Raw genomic sequence first — 14,856 nt, forward strand, 5'->3', positions numbered from 1 at the left:
CACCCCAACCCATCTGCTCCTGTGTGGAGAAGGCCATTCTCCTAAAATCCGCTGCCAGCTTTCTCTTCTGCAGCATTGAGACCCAGGCTAGATGGAGAAAGATCCTCTTGCATCTGTGAAGGTGATAGGACCTTCAGAACAGGGGCTGACCCTATTGGAGGACCTTTCCACTGTGAACTGCCCATGTTCCTCTCCATCTCTGCACACAGCACATGGGGCAAATGAAAGGCAGGACGAGGGCCTGTGTGCTTCAGGGCCCAAGTTTTCCGCCGTTTTGTTTCCACAAAGAAGACACGCAGATAAGGTGAAGAAGCTGGACTGTTTATTCGCGGAAGGCCAAGCGGAGGGATGACCTGGGAGCAGGCGAAGGGGACAGGCAGGGACTGAGGTCTGGAGCTGTCCCGCAGGCAGGGAGAGGCCAGGAGCCACCCAGCCTTGCCACCACCAGAAAACTGGTGTGCAGGAGAGAAGGTCGTCTCCTCCTCCATGTCCTCCGGAGCTGTTCTTGGAGCACTGCTAGTCTGAATACAGAAGACGACTTTCTCTCTGCAGCTCTTAGGACGAACAGGGTTTGAGCCGCCAGGTTTGAGGTGGAGCAGCTGGTATCATCCTTCATGCCTTGAAGGGCTGGAACAGAGAGGAACAGAGACAAGGTCAGAGCCCGGATCTGCGGGGACCCCAGGAACGCCTCCTGCCAGGGCCACCCCACCCAGTTCTTCCCATGGCTAGGAAGGAGCAGGGGCCAACAGGATCAGCCAGAAGGTGGTGGCCACGAATGCCCCACGTGCCCCTGAAATCTCCCTCTGCTCTGCCCACGCCGCCCCTCGCCCGCACAGGGAGCAGAGCCCTCCCCAGCTGGGGCAGGGATTGCAGCTCCCGGCCCAGGGTCTTTCCTCCTCCTCGCCAGCCCCCGCTGGCCTCACTCACCCTCGTAGATGACTTGGCGCTTCTCCCACTGACCCCTCACGTGCCGCCCAGCGAGCCCTGGGAACACACAGCCCGTCACAAAGCCCGCTAGCCCCAGCAGCACAGCTTCCCGGCAGGGCTGAGCCCGGGGCATTCCCCAAGCGTGACGCCCAAGGGCAGGGGTGGGAGAGGGCGGCAGGCAGCCCCGTGGGCACCCTGGCCCCGCATCGGGCAGTCGGGGCTCCACGGCCACAGGGCCGATGCCTGCTGCCGGTGCAGCAGCCGGGGCTGGGGCCAAGCTGCAGTGGGGCAGGGAGGGACTCCTGGGGTTTGTGGCTCACCAATGAACCTGATGGCCGCCTCTCGCATGGGCTCCTGTGGGCTCTGCAGGTACGGCAGGGCCTGGTGCAGGTACTCGTCTGCTGTGCTCCTGTTCTCTGCCAGCTGGAGAGAGCGCAAGGGGATGGAAGGAAGGGTTGGTGCACGCTCTCCCCCTGCACCCAGGACTGGCCTTCCCTGCCAGGACACCCACGACACCCAGCCAGCAGCCGGCTGGTGCCGGCGTTGGGAGGGAGCAGAGGGCTGGGTGCTCCCCGGGGAGCTGCGGTGCCACCCTGCTGCCAAAGCCCAGCTGTGCCGGGGCTCCATCAGCACCCCCAGGCTGCTCGGGGAGGGAGAGGAGCCTGGAGAAGAGCCCGCGGGGCCGCACGCCCGAGGGAAGGGAGCGTGTGTGGGCTGCAGGCTGGTGGCGATGGGCTGCAGCAGTGGGCAGGGACAGACTCCGGGGTTTTGAGTTTTCAGAACATGTTTCAAAGTTACATTCACCATTTTAGAAGAGAACAGATCACTCGAGCTGCTGGCAAGTACACTGCAGGTTTTATATATGAAAGGAATGAACTAAAAGCACAATTTTCACAGTCAAGGCATACAAATGATATAGGAAAAAATAATTTCTAGAAAGTAAACTTATCTCAGTAATTTATGATGCAAGCTAACTGCCACGGAAGTCAATGAAAGCCTGAGTCCTTTTTAACAGGGAAACACAAATATTTCTACATGTAAACAAGTAATGCTGCTATTGGTAGTGCTATATTCCCCAGGATCATGTAATGCACGGCATACAGTAAAGTTAGGTAATGTGAAGCAGCAAGAAAAGAGCAGTAACCTTTCTGATAACGCCTCATCACAGTTTTCCCTGTAAAACTATTCCATTTGCAGCTACGAAGACAAGCAGAGGAGCAGCTCCAGTAAACAATGCATGCGTGTGCTGGCCTCCTCAGTCAGTAAGCTGCACCTCAATCAGCTGCATCCTAAAGTAGAAACATTCCCCACGTACAACAGCGCTTCATATCCCTGTACTGAAGCAAACACCAAAACAGACAAAACGGTCTTGTCCTGTCTTCACCATCTTGGACCAACATGTTTTCACAGCACACATGGACTGGAACAGGCTATTGTGCACAGAGGCAGGCCTGCGCACAGGCTTTGGTTTCTAGCCAGGCAGCAGATGGCTGTATTTCCACTGGTCAAGGTGACTCACCTGGGGAGTGTTCTTCTTCAGCAAAAATTCTCTCTCCATCTACCCAAGTACTCATCTGGAGACTTCATGTGGCACACATGTAAGCACCCGTATATTCTGCCTGACAGCCTTCAGACTAGCTGCAAGTCATGGTAAAGTGTATGGACTATGATAGCCATTGCCAGCAAAAGGAACATACCTAAACCTTCAAAATCAAACATCATGGGAGATTGTTCCTAGACAATGGGGATGAAGATGGATACAATGCTTTGCAAGGCAAATAAATGCCATTTGTAGTGGTTTCCATTCAGTTGGTAATGCATCCAGTTGTACCACACAAAATGCCACAAGATTCAGCTGCTATTTTAGACAGAAACCTGAAAGAGCAACCTCACCATAGCAAGCAGCACAATATTTAAAGCTGACGAACAATCTCCTCTCCATTTCAAAATGCAAACAGTTTGAAAAAATTAAATGAATTGCAATACTCCAAGTATACAAATTATCACTAAAGAAACAAGCAAGAATTGCACGCAAGGCCTTTGGAAACACTTCTAGATGAATTAAGTCTCTCCCACGCAGGGTTGTAATAGTTGAGCTTCTGCATTGCTGCACAGTTCCAGGTAGAGCAGGAAGAAGTCCACACTGTTCATGTCGAGTCTGAGATGTGGGTCCATGGTTGGACCAAAGGCTGTCTTTCCTCTGGGGGATGATGCTGAAATACATTGTATTCTGGCATGCCAGCATTACAGACCTCAGCAGGTCTGACAGGCCATGCAAGTAACAAGCTAGGCCTGGCTACTACATGAAGGAAAGGGAAGGGAGATTGATTCATTAAGACAAGCAATTAGTGGCTAAAGAAAACCCATGAACAGACTCCTTTGAGTGAAATTGAAAAGCAAAGTGATTTTGGCAGCAGCAGCAGAACTCTTGGAATTAGGAGTGCTTTTTAACAGCAGCTGACAAGGACTAATTGCTGCCATTGAACATCAGGGGAGATGAGGAAAAAGGAGAGCTTGGGTAACATGGGAGTCCTGCCAGGAGATAAACAGTCGTCTTAATGTTTTACCATCATCTTGCAACAAGCAGAAAGGGCTGTTTTATAAAAAAAATAAAAACCGAAAAAAATCCTAGTAACTCCTGCTGAGACATTGACACTCTGGTGGATCAGTTACCGTTTGCTTGGTAGTTACTGCCAGCTCAGAGAAATTATTCTTGATGAATCGGTACCTGCGTGAGCAAAAGAAAAAAATTTAGAGTAGAGCTCCTAGCCCACCTTAACGTTTTGCTTTCTTCCTCATGACATCAGCTCGGAAAATCGGATGTCTTGTGCAACACTGGGGATCAAGGAGCTCTTTGCAGCACCCATCCAGAACATGGCGTCTCATCAGAGTAGCAGAGATACTAGTTGTCAGGAAGTGAAAGCAAAAGAAACACCTGCATGCAAAGTACCTGGAATGGCCAATCCAGCATCTCATATTGAAGATGGTCAGCGCAGAGACAAGCGCTCCCTTTCAGATGAGATAGCACAATACACACATCTGCTTCCTGTGAGACACTAACCTCTCTGTTCACACCATGACGTTAGTACTGTGGACTGCCAAGGCTCAGCTTCAGAGTCAGGACAGCTCACATACAAAACAGTTTGATCACAACCGGGATGCCATCTAGATAGTTTACCAGGCATAAACTGAAAAGGGACTCCAGTTTTTCAAGGCACTGGTATCATGAGAGGTCATTTCCACAAGCTCCATCACAAACAGGTATCTTCTTTCCCAGGCTAGCTAACCATAATTCATTGACTCCTTTCTACACATCACTCCTTTCTACACATTCACTCCTTTCTACACATTAAGACTTGCAGTTTCTTTTGTCACTGTTCCGAACACTCTCCGGACACTCCATCATCTTCCTTGAAGCTTAGTGCTAACACGGGATGCTGTACCCAACAGAGGATTCATTTCACTATAAGCAGCAGGAGGATTACTTCATACATCTCGCAGACAACAAACCACTAGCTATTTAATATTCCGTTTCAGATACTTTTCTGCAGAACTGCTGTCTCATCAGATTTTGTGCCTGTGTAGCCAGTAATTCCCAGGTAACTGTAAAATTTGCATTTGTTCTTACTGAATTGCAACCTATTTTTCAGCCAAACTGCAGCTACCTTTGATCTGAGCCGGTGCTGTTTTGAGCAGGGACAGACTACGTGACCTCCAGAGTTCCATTATTCTACTGCCTATTCTCTAGGTGAGTTTACTGCACCCAAGAAAATGCCCAGTTAACTGGCAATCCCTGTAGATTTTATTAGGTGGTTAAAGCCATTCATAACTAAACTGAACTTCAGGTCAAGTGAATATAAAGTTATCCCTGAAAAAATGGTGAGACAACTGATTCAGGAATGTTTGACACTGGCACAGGTATAAGCTATCTTGCAGAAAAACCCTCCATGGGAGAAGGAGCCAGGCTCTAACGTTCAGGCTGATCAAGCTGTTCCAGATCACCCTTGTCAGCAGCTACACTTCTTAACCTGCTGTCTTTAAAGAAGACGAGTTCTCTGTGTCCATCAACATTCTGCCTGGCTTTCACATCCCACTGGTACCTGTGGCTCCAACCCAGTTTTTCCGCAGAACTCGATGAAAAAGGACACAAGGCTCATGACCAGACACTGAACTGCAGCTCTGGAGACTGGGTCAACTCTTCACTCTGCACTCTTTATTGTATAGGACACAGGAAGGCTACAGTGATCTGCCATAATGCCCCACTTTGACAAGGGGAAAATAAACCTTATTCCTACCCACAATTCTGTCTTTTCTATTTGGTTTTTATGTTCTTCAGAGTTAAAATGAACCAACTGTAAAGGATCCAGCACAGCAGCTCCTAATTTTCCAGAGGATATCCAGTACAAAGACAACTAAAATAACTTTGGTTTATTCACAGTTTTTCAAAGGTAAGGGAGCAAAATAAGATATTTTAAACCCTGCCAAAAATTGTTAGAAACACCAGATGGAAAATTATATTTTTCAGAAAAAACAAATGAGGAAGAGAATTTAGCTCCTATTTCTTTTCCAGTATTAGACAACATCAATACAAGCATCCATAATTAATACTAACTCTTCTTCCAGAGATATACCAATTTAACATCACAGATGCTGAAAACTTATTCAAGTCAGAGAACGGATTTAAAGAGGGCTTACCCTGCTCAGGTAGCTGCTCTTGGATTTCAGCTGCATTCATTTGATTTTGCTGGAAATCTCTTTAAGCAGGCCTTTCAAATCAGAGAGCTTAAGAATTAAAAATAAAAAAAAAAACCTCAGAAAAAAAAAGAAAAGAAGCTTTGTTTATATAAAGTCAGTCTAACTCATTCCAACAGATGATCGCAGCTTGACATGAAGGGAAAGGAAGAGAACAAAACAAGCAAGCAGTAGTAAGTACCTTAAAATACCCTAGAACATACCCTAGAAAATACCGTACAAGATCAGCAACAACAGGCATAAAAGAAAGCCCTTATCTGAACTCCTGCTTCCCTGGCTACCCTGTGGGCACCAGCCACGACTTTGAAAGCAATAACTGACTGCTTTTTGTATTCAGTAGCCACACTGTGGTGGCAAATGAAGCAGTGTTAATATTGCTTTTCACAGGACAGCAATGCTAATAAGTAATATGAGTTACAAGTAATTGCCTCTCCAAATATTATACCAAAGGCAACAGTGCTTGAAAGGACACTCCCAATTACAGTTTTCATCAATGCAATTAATGCAGTGAGCCCTAATGCATATGTATTTCACCTAGTTGACAAGCAGGCATCATGACAGCTACAAGCTCCGATCTATACTCCATCTCCTTGTGCTCCTTCAAAGCTGAGATTGCAGGTCAGTGGAGTTTTGTGGAGCGTTCATTCTGACACATGGAACTGCCTTCAAACCCTCCCCGTGCCATAACTAAGTCCATTATTCCTCGGGCCATCTGCATCAACTTACCCCATGATTAAGGCTCATGCCTAGGACTCAAGTTACATCCTTAGACTTGTTTTTAGGACTTCATCTCAAGTGAGAGCCAGTGAGGTATCCCTGGGGTGCCTTGCTCTCAAGGGCACTACTCCTAAGCACTGGCCTCAGTACATTTCTGTCATTAAAGCCAAAGGCATGAATAGACAAAAGAGCTTGCTGTAAGGTGTTCCCTCACGGAATATGAGGTACAATTTGGGTATTGCTTTTCAGCAGAGAATTAAAGTTATTGTATTTTCTTTCAGTTTTAAGAGGAGCATCACTAGACACATACTTGGTTGCTCACCATTTCCATCTCAGTCTTGAATTGAAGTCTTGAATCTTTAGATTATTTTGTAATCTAAATTATTTGACAGCAATCAAAACAAGCATTTTGAAGTATATGTGGGCCTCTTCACCCCTGGACTTTTAAAAAGTCTGTTCTTCACACCAAATCAACTCTCCACTTCAGAGGAAAAATACATATTTCAATCAAGCCCTCAAAAAATACCCATTATGAAGGTCTTTTCAGTATCACAGTCATAAAAAGTATACTTTTATGATAATGATATGCTATGATAATGCATATTTATGATGATGCATTTATGATAATGATTTTATGATAATGATATTCAATTCTGATAATGATGTGCTCTCTAGTAGATTGGTAGCTTTATATTGCTTCAACACAGGATGTTTCTGTGAATCAGGTAAGAATTGGTCATTTTAATTGTAATTAAAGGCCTTCCACCCTGCAACATGTATGGAGCACCCTTTGTTTACCTAGCCGGTGTTGCCTGTGCTATCTGAAGCACCACCAGGTTTTCCACAATATATCTGAACTGCCACTTCATTTTACAAGCAGATGTTAAACAAACAAAAAAGTAGGATTAATTACCTCATGCCTTCAGCACTAGAGGCTAAACTTGACAGAACACGTGTTTGAGAAGGGTAATGCCCCTTCTTCCCATCAGTGTTCCATGGGCCTGTTACACAGCAGAATATTGCAGTTTTATAAGATAGAAGTTATTTATACTTCTATTCCATCCAATAAGGAACACTGAGAAACACTTCTTTAATGCTAAGCAAGCATCTTTCTACTTCAGTTTTCAGCACAATATGAAGCTACATACGGAATCAAAGGTGCAACGGAGCACATTAAAAAAGCCCAATTAAAATGGGTCCTGGCGATAGTAACAAAGACTGCACATGACTCTTGGTGATGCTCATTTTCCTTGTGGACCGCTACCTGCTTTACCAGACAGAGGCACATCCCCCAGAGAAGTCTGAAACACAAGTACCTTTGCATCCAGTTGTCTAAATCGATGCACCAGCCTGAAAACAGAAAGAGGACACAGAGGAGAAGGCTGAGTCCAGGTATTAGAGAAGCCTTGGCTAACGCCCCTGCCCCCTTCACAAAACTGTGCAGAACTGCTTTGCAGAAGTCTACCTGGAGCTAAGAGATCTAGTCCTCATCTTTGGCCAAAGAGTGGAGCTAAGGCAACTACAGAGTCTGAAGTTGTCACAGACTGCCCTCTTTGCATGTAGTCAGAGGTTTGTTACAAAACACATTGTCTGCAGACACTCCTGCTTGGGAACACCAGTCTTTCCTCCTTCCAAGAAGGCAGGGCTGCAGGTGGTTTGGCATTGTTTTTATTACAAGTATATTAACTAACATATGAATTACTGTTAGTGCTGCACTGTTCCATGTTCCTTGTCAAGCCTCTTCTGCTTCCAGTATAAAAGCTTTTTTTTTTTTAATCTGTTTGGCTTCTTATTCAATGCTGAGTGCCTCTGGGTAGTCTTAACATAAACACTTACTTGTGGACAGCAATGTCCACGGCAGGGGCAGAGGGGCATGGAAGACTCTGATCTTTCCTACCCATTCTTATCAGCTCTTTCCTTACATTTGATTTAGGGAAATAACTCAAGCTGCTGGAAGCTAGCTACAAAATTAAGCCATCATACACAGCAGGTTACTGTTGTGTGCTGTTTTCTAGCTTTCTTTATATTTCTCTTTATTCTTGTACCATTACTCTGAAAACACTGAGACAGATCCCAAAGATAAAGCATCCTGATTTGGCAAAGAAGAGTAGTCCAAGTCACCAACCTTCAAATACCATCATGCCAAATAGCATCTTCCCCTCTCCAGAGGTCTTTCCTACTCATGCTATTAAGTACAGACCTCCGTATAGATTGATGCCATGGGAACGCTTGATATTCCAGGTCTAACACTAAATATTCTCTGCTAACTGCATAATGTTACAAAACTAGTCAGCTATAGCACTGCTTTCCACGATGAGACCTCAAAACACTATAGGAAGACAACATTTTCTCCTCTGGTGGCAAAATAGAAAGACTCAGGTACAGAAAGGTGAAATGATTTGAGAAATACTGTGACAGACATTTGGAACAAGTGTGTTTAAAAATCTACCCAGCTACGGTGTGCATAATATGCCATTATAACCCTTGCAATATTGCCATTAGCATTTTACCAGCCCAATCAATTATTTCTGAAGACAGTCTGCAGCAGCTGACAAAAAAGCCATCAATTTACTTAAAAAGAAGAGGCACATTTATGCTGAGTTTATTTATCTACTCATTAGTTTGTAAACATTTAGAGCTGCTGAAAACTGCCTTCACTAAAAATATTCAACAGAAAGTTTAGAGAGTGAAGACAAAGAAGGGCAGACGTACTCTTCTGATGAATCATTTGCTTTGGTATTGATTTTGACAAGGTAATTTTCCTTCATGACAGCTTCCCATGCCAGAATTTCATTGTCCTCATTTTTTGAGCCTGGAAAATGCACATGAAGAAAAACAACACCACTAGATTCAGTTAATTTGTCTTTCCAATGCTAAGATGCAAAAAGGTTGGGCTAGTGCTTGCATTCAGAGGTTAATGATTCCCTTCTCTGCATCCAGAGCATTCGCAGCCCCACTCCCCACCTCTGACACAGCTCTGATAAACATTATATTAATGCATTTTACTGTATGCTCCTGCCAACCAGAATTGGTTAAAAAAAGGAAATATGAACAAAAAAAACCAACAAGCTCCAAAACTCTTTCAGGAATTTTTTGAGTCTTGGTTAAGGCAAGTGCTTTGTGAAATGGCAGCCACTTCAACAGGAACAGGCCATTCCAGAAAGTTCCTGTCTGGGTTTAAGCTTTCTGTTTGTTTCTATATTATCCCGTATTGGATCATTAAGGGTAACACGTGTTAAGAACCATGTTATATGACTTATCATTGAACTAAAACATTTCAAAATGATGAAGCATTGTCTTCTCTAAAACGCATCTCCTGTTGATGCTGTAAATTAAAGTGACACAGGGCAAACCACTCTGAGGCATCAAAGTCCTCCAGGATAATACTTCTGCATTTTACCCTGCTCCAATAGGACAGCACAAACTACATGGGTTTTAATAAAAAAAAGTTAGCCGAAACAAAAGAAGCCCATAGCTGGCAAATGACTGAAGTCCCATTTCCTCCACTCAGTGCTCCTCCGACCTTACACAGCCGCAGTTGTTCTCCCAGATACCAACAGGCATTTAAGCACGTGAATCCCAACCATTTCCATAAGAGTTCAGTGGGGAAGCCAGGATTTTGCAATAGTCAATACATTAGTGTGCTTTCTCCATGCAGTTCTCAGTTCCTGTCACCAGTTCAACCACAATGATATGCTGGCTCTAATTAATTCTTTCATTTGCTTTTAGAACTGCAGCATCAACTGTGCATCACTTGGGCAGAAATATCTGCAGTTAAACAACCTCCCCAGCAAGGAAACCAAACAGTGATTTGCACAGCCAAAACAATTTAGTCAGCGCTAAGGAATTTCATATCCCAAAGCAGGCATCTTTCTCCTAAACTAATAACAAATCCAGCCTGTGCTGCAGGGCAACAGTCAGGTCGCTGACGGATGGGAATAAGCCTGTCAATTAACTCAACTTATCCTCTCTCATCTGCTTCTGAATGGCACCCAAAAAAAAGAAAAAACACTCCATTTGTTGGGGGGAAAAAAGCTTGTTAAAACAATTCATATCTGTGCCCTCTGACAGGGTAAATAAGGGGGAAATAGCTAGAGGACTGACTCAGCCACTCCTGCATTTTTCAGACAGGTTGCCCATTTGGCCATGCCCAGAGGGCCAGGAGACTCTGCATTCTCTTTCAGTCACTCCCCAGCAGGCAGAAGAGCCTCTGAAGACGATTGTGCTCTACTAGGCTGCCTTAGCAGCTACTAGCTGTATTAGCTGGGAGGCTGTAATGGAAAGACAATTCCAGACAAATGCAATTCCAGAAGGTTGAGTGGCAAGCAGAAACTAAGATCACCTCTTGTACAATTTACCTAAACATTCAGAGCATGCAAGATCAGGGATCTCTGCCACTTGGGAGCAATGCAGGAGGGATGCACTATCAGATGCTAATGACAAATGGGATGGTTTACATTTTTCATGCAGACCATGAAGATGCCTTTCAGCTGCTGCAGGCTCTGGATGAATTTATTCAGCACTCTAATACAAAAAAGCCTTTTCAAGGCTAGGAAGCAGCATAGGCAGCCCTAAACTGATAGGATTAATGTGAAGACTTAATTGATTTACATACATGAGGTAATCTGCCTCAAAATGGCTTGGACAAGAGACCACTAGATAACTCTGCAGATAACTCAAGCTGAGCAGGTCTCACGGTAGAACATAAAAGCTCTCTAATCAGACCAAAACCAAAGCTATTGGAGGGTGGGGATCACAGCAATGCTCAATTGGAGTTTTAGCATAAGGAGTAAGGAATATCCCCATATCCCAGAGAGTATGCATCTTGAGTACTGAAGGAAGATTATGGCTGAGAAGCAGCCAGGAGCTTTGATTTGAATCTTACTGAAGAGATTTCCAGCAACAGAGTGGTTTTGCATTTGATGGAGAACATGAATGAGCTGTTCCTCATTTCCAGTACAACCACCTCCTCCAAGGTTTACATTGCCCTTGAAAATTTCCCAAAACACTAACTGCCTGGTTTAAGCACACCATGCCATGGAAGACTTGCAATGCACCTGCCACAGAGCTGACTTCTAGGCAGTAAGAAACAATCCTACTCACAACAAATAGATGGCTCTTTACTTTCTTTCTTACAGCAGCACTTGAAACATTTCCTCATCACCATGAATATGTAGGCAAAGATGACAAAAGGGAAGGGGATAGTCAAGCGACTGCAGTATTCTTGGACCAAGAAGTAACGCTGGAACTTCCACACCTGGTCGTTGTTCTCTTGTACTGATCCAACAGTGTAACTAACAGGCAAAGAAAGAGAAAATACATACAGTGTTAGTTATTCACCAAAGAACTCCATCTCAGAGCCAAGTAACACAGCATTTCTCTTTATTATATCAGGGCATGTTTTTGTATAGTCATGTTTTTGTAAAGTCGTCCTGGAGCTGGTAATTTTTACTGATCAGGAGGTTAGTGAGTTTGTCCTTTTTAGAGAGAAATTTGAAAATGGGAGGAACTAAGACAGTAGGGAAAAAGACCCTGAAGTTATAAATAAATTGGAAAAAATAGGAACAGGTAGAAAATACTACACATACTTTCATTACCTTAGCTCTAGGCAATTTTCTTCCAGCCTAGACACATGAGAACAGAATGCTTCTTTGCAAGATACGGTGTCTCATTAATTCATCAGCTAACTTCTTTCTACACAAAAAAAAACCCCTAAAAATAGAACATTTACAAAAAAAGAAAAGCTCCTGAGATTTTTAGTAGAGGCATTAAGAATGCTCCAGGCATGGATCAAACCTACTATACTAAGCACTGTACAAACGCAGCAAAGCAGCAACCACAAGAGCAAACAGCTCACAGACTGCCTGACCTTTCACTGCTGACATTAAATGGCAGATGAATGTTTCCAAATTGTCTGTGTTGAGATCCTAACGGACCCTTACATGAGATAAGCTAAAATGTTCACCTGGTGGAAATTATCTATTGTTTTAGAAGATAAACACAATCCTGAATTTCAGAAGTATCTAAAATGTAATATTCATCCTTTTCAGCTAATGCATACTGGATGCAAAGAAAAAGTTGGATTCTCTGTTGTTAAAATTAATATATAATTATAATTACAACATATAGAGAGACTGATTGAACTGGTGTCTAATAGACATCAGCATTATTAAAGATTGACAAATACTATGTACACACTGGTCTTAGGAAGAGCCATCCCAGATTCACATGTTTCTAACTGCATCAAGAAAAAAAACATCTGGGATTGCTGTTCGCCCACCGGGCTTCCTGAGTTCAGTACAATGCAGCACTCCTGCATGATCAAATCATTCAGTTTATTGTTAAAATGAACTATGCAAAGCTCTGAGAGTGTCATCAGAGAATTCGTGCCGGGTCCTTCCACAAAATAAGCTGAACTGGCAAAAACTAGGTTTTTACTGGCATAAGTGTACAAACCAGAACTTTTACCATTAGGTGCTGTTAAAATAAGTGTTGTAACAAATATCAAAGGCTTCTAGGGTAGAGCTGGCTTACTGCTATACTTTCCTTTATTAATGTGAATTGCTTTCACCCTTTCTAGGGAGCATAAGCATTGTCTTCTGTCCCCAGATCCTGTGCAGGTTAGGAAAACACATGTACAATAAATAGATATGCTGCACCAGTCCTAGCCGCCTTTTCAAAAGTCACATTTCTGACTGTCTTTGGAGCCCAGGTCAGTATGGGAAGAAAGGTTCAGAGCAGAGGGCAGAGCACATCCCAAAGCTGAGGGGTTCTCAACTCATCACGCTAATACATCTTATCTCAGGCCAGGAAAAATTGGCACTGGCATTCAGAAGGGAGATCCTCTTGAGGCAAACCAAGAGTCCTTAGCAGTTCCTGTAAATACTCTTGTTGCCAAAGTAAATTCCTGCCAAGTCTGTCACTGCCAAAGTACCATCAAAACACACAAAAATAAACATAGCGGACCTCAAGAATGGTGCCCAGGGGTTGTAAGTGTTTTTGTTAGGCTGCAAGGAAGTGTAAAGCAGAAAAGAAGCAGGGTTGGGAAGGAGAAAAGAGCCACAGCACTGATCCAACTGTATTCACAAGTCAGAAGTGAGACAGGAGGGCAACACACTCCCCAAGTCTTCTATGAAGGACTTCCCATTTTTAACTCAACTCTGTGTCAAAGCTTGCAGTGTAAACACCAAAGATTTCTGGAAGAAGCTGAGGAAACTTTTCCCTGAGGACCAGTTATGGTTTGCTCTTGCTGGTCCCAATGCAGTCAATACATATTTGATAATGTGCACGACAGCAACGATTTTTATTTGGCAAATTAGTGCTGGCTATGTGATACAGTCAGCAGTTACCAGCACCACAGTTCAGCTGTCTGATCCATCTGCATGGTGTAACACCTCACAAGATGCCCAAATAGGCCTCCTGACAGGTAGACCCACAGACAGATAAATCACTGTATAAAAACAGAGGTGACGGCATTTTTCAAGACAAAGTCCTTTTGTATGTCCCAAGAAGATGCGGCTCATTGCCTGTGGTATAAGTCAGAACAATAAATAGCAGGTCCACTACAGCAGTAACACACCCATCATCACCACACAGCAGTTCTGGTTAATAAAACCATAGTGCCATAAAAAGACTGTGATAATAACTCATTTATTCAGTCTAGCAAGGTCAGTTGTGCAGCAACTCATTCTTGGTAAAGCACTGACCCAGCTATCACCCCCTGCGTGAATCACAGGGGTTTGTACTAAGCCCACTGTGCAAAGGATACTTAGAGAAGTAGTAAAAGGACAGGCAGCAATCCATCCCCAGGACATCGCACCAGTCTTGATCAGACTGCTATGAGAAATGCTGAATAACCTTGCTTTTGTCCATCTTCCCACACCACACCCTTAACTTGAGAGGTCTGTTTCAAGCTGGGAACCCTGTCCAGAGTACTCCCAGCAATTCCTCTGCAAAAGACACAGGCAGAGTCCACGGCCTGGCTTCATGCTGTTTTCCAGGACTTCATTCCGTTTCTCAGAGGGATATTAATACAGAGATTACAAGCAAGTGATCGCTCCTTTATTACATACCCAAACATAGCCACGAGCAGGTTCACAAGGAGGATGTTAGTTGAGAGCATGTAAATGCAGACAAGGGGAATGGTAATCCACTCCGGGAAGCGGGGTTGGTTGTTGGCATCCAGCTCCACGCACAAGGGCTTGGACTCATTCCCAGAAAAGGTGCAGCGGTCAAAGTTGTAGGTGGTACCTCAGAGGGTGAGAGCGGAGAGCAAACAGTGAGCCCTCTCCCCCTCTTTCTGATGGGTCCAGCCCCAGGTACTGCCACTGACCACAATACGTGTGGCCTCCTCCTTCCCCGCCTCCCCATCAGGCATAAAACCTTGCCTTGTTGCTGCTTGGAGGAAAGGGGTCAACACAGGACTGGACAACCACTGAAAGGACAGAGCCTTCCACCCAC

At 44.3% G+C, this 14,856-nt stretch overlaps 1 protein-coding gene across 10 annotated transcripts in view; it reads right to left on the reverse strand.

The window, feature by feature from the left end:
- Positions 1-315: 315 nt before the first annotated feature.
- Positions 316-14,856, reverse strand: part of TRPM8 (transient receptor potential cation channel subfamily M member 8) — a 118,405-nt gene continuing 103,864 nt past the window's right edge. For 9 of the 10 annotated variants that reach the window (XM_075511901.1, XM_075511899.1, XM_075511900.1 and 6 more), the window contains 8 exons: positions 14,469-14,646; positions 11,500-11,690; positions 9,109-9,208; positions 7,713-7,746; positions 5,623-5,709; positions 1,248-3,655; positions 928-984; positions 316-627 (listed from right to left, as the gene is read on the reverse strand). In XM_075511901.1, the coding sequence (XP_075368016.1) occupies positions 5,659-5,709; positions 7,713-7,746; positions 9,109-9,208; positions 11,500-11,690; positions 14,469-14,646 (554 nt within the window). In that variant the 3' untranslated portion in view covers positions 316-627; positions 928-984; positions 1,248-3,655; positions 5,623-5,658. The remainder of the gene's footprint in view (positions 628-927; positions 985-1,247; positions 3,656-5,622; positions 5,710-7,712; positions 7,747-9,108; positions 9,209-11,499; positions 11,691-14,468; positions 14,647-14,856) is intronic. The other variant, XM_075511894.1, reaches the window with a different exon arrangement.

Source organism: Mycteria americana, chromosome 9, assembly GCF_035582795.1.
Source record: "Mycteria americana isolate JAX WOST 10 ecotype Jacksonville Zoo and Gardens chromosome 9, USCA_MyAme_1.0, whole genome shotgun sequence".
In the NCBI taxonomy this organism is placed as follows: domain Eukaryota; kingdom Metazoa; phylum Chordata; class Aves; order Ciconiiformes; family Ciconiidae; genus Mycteria; species Mycteria americana.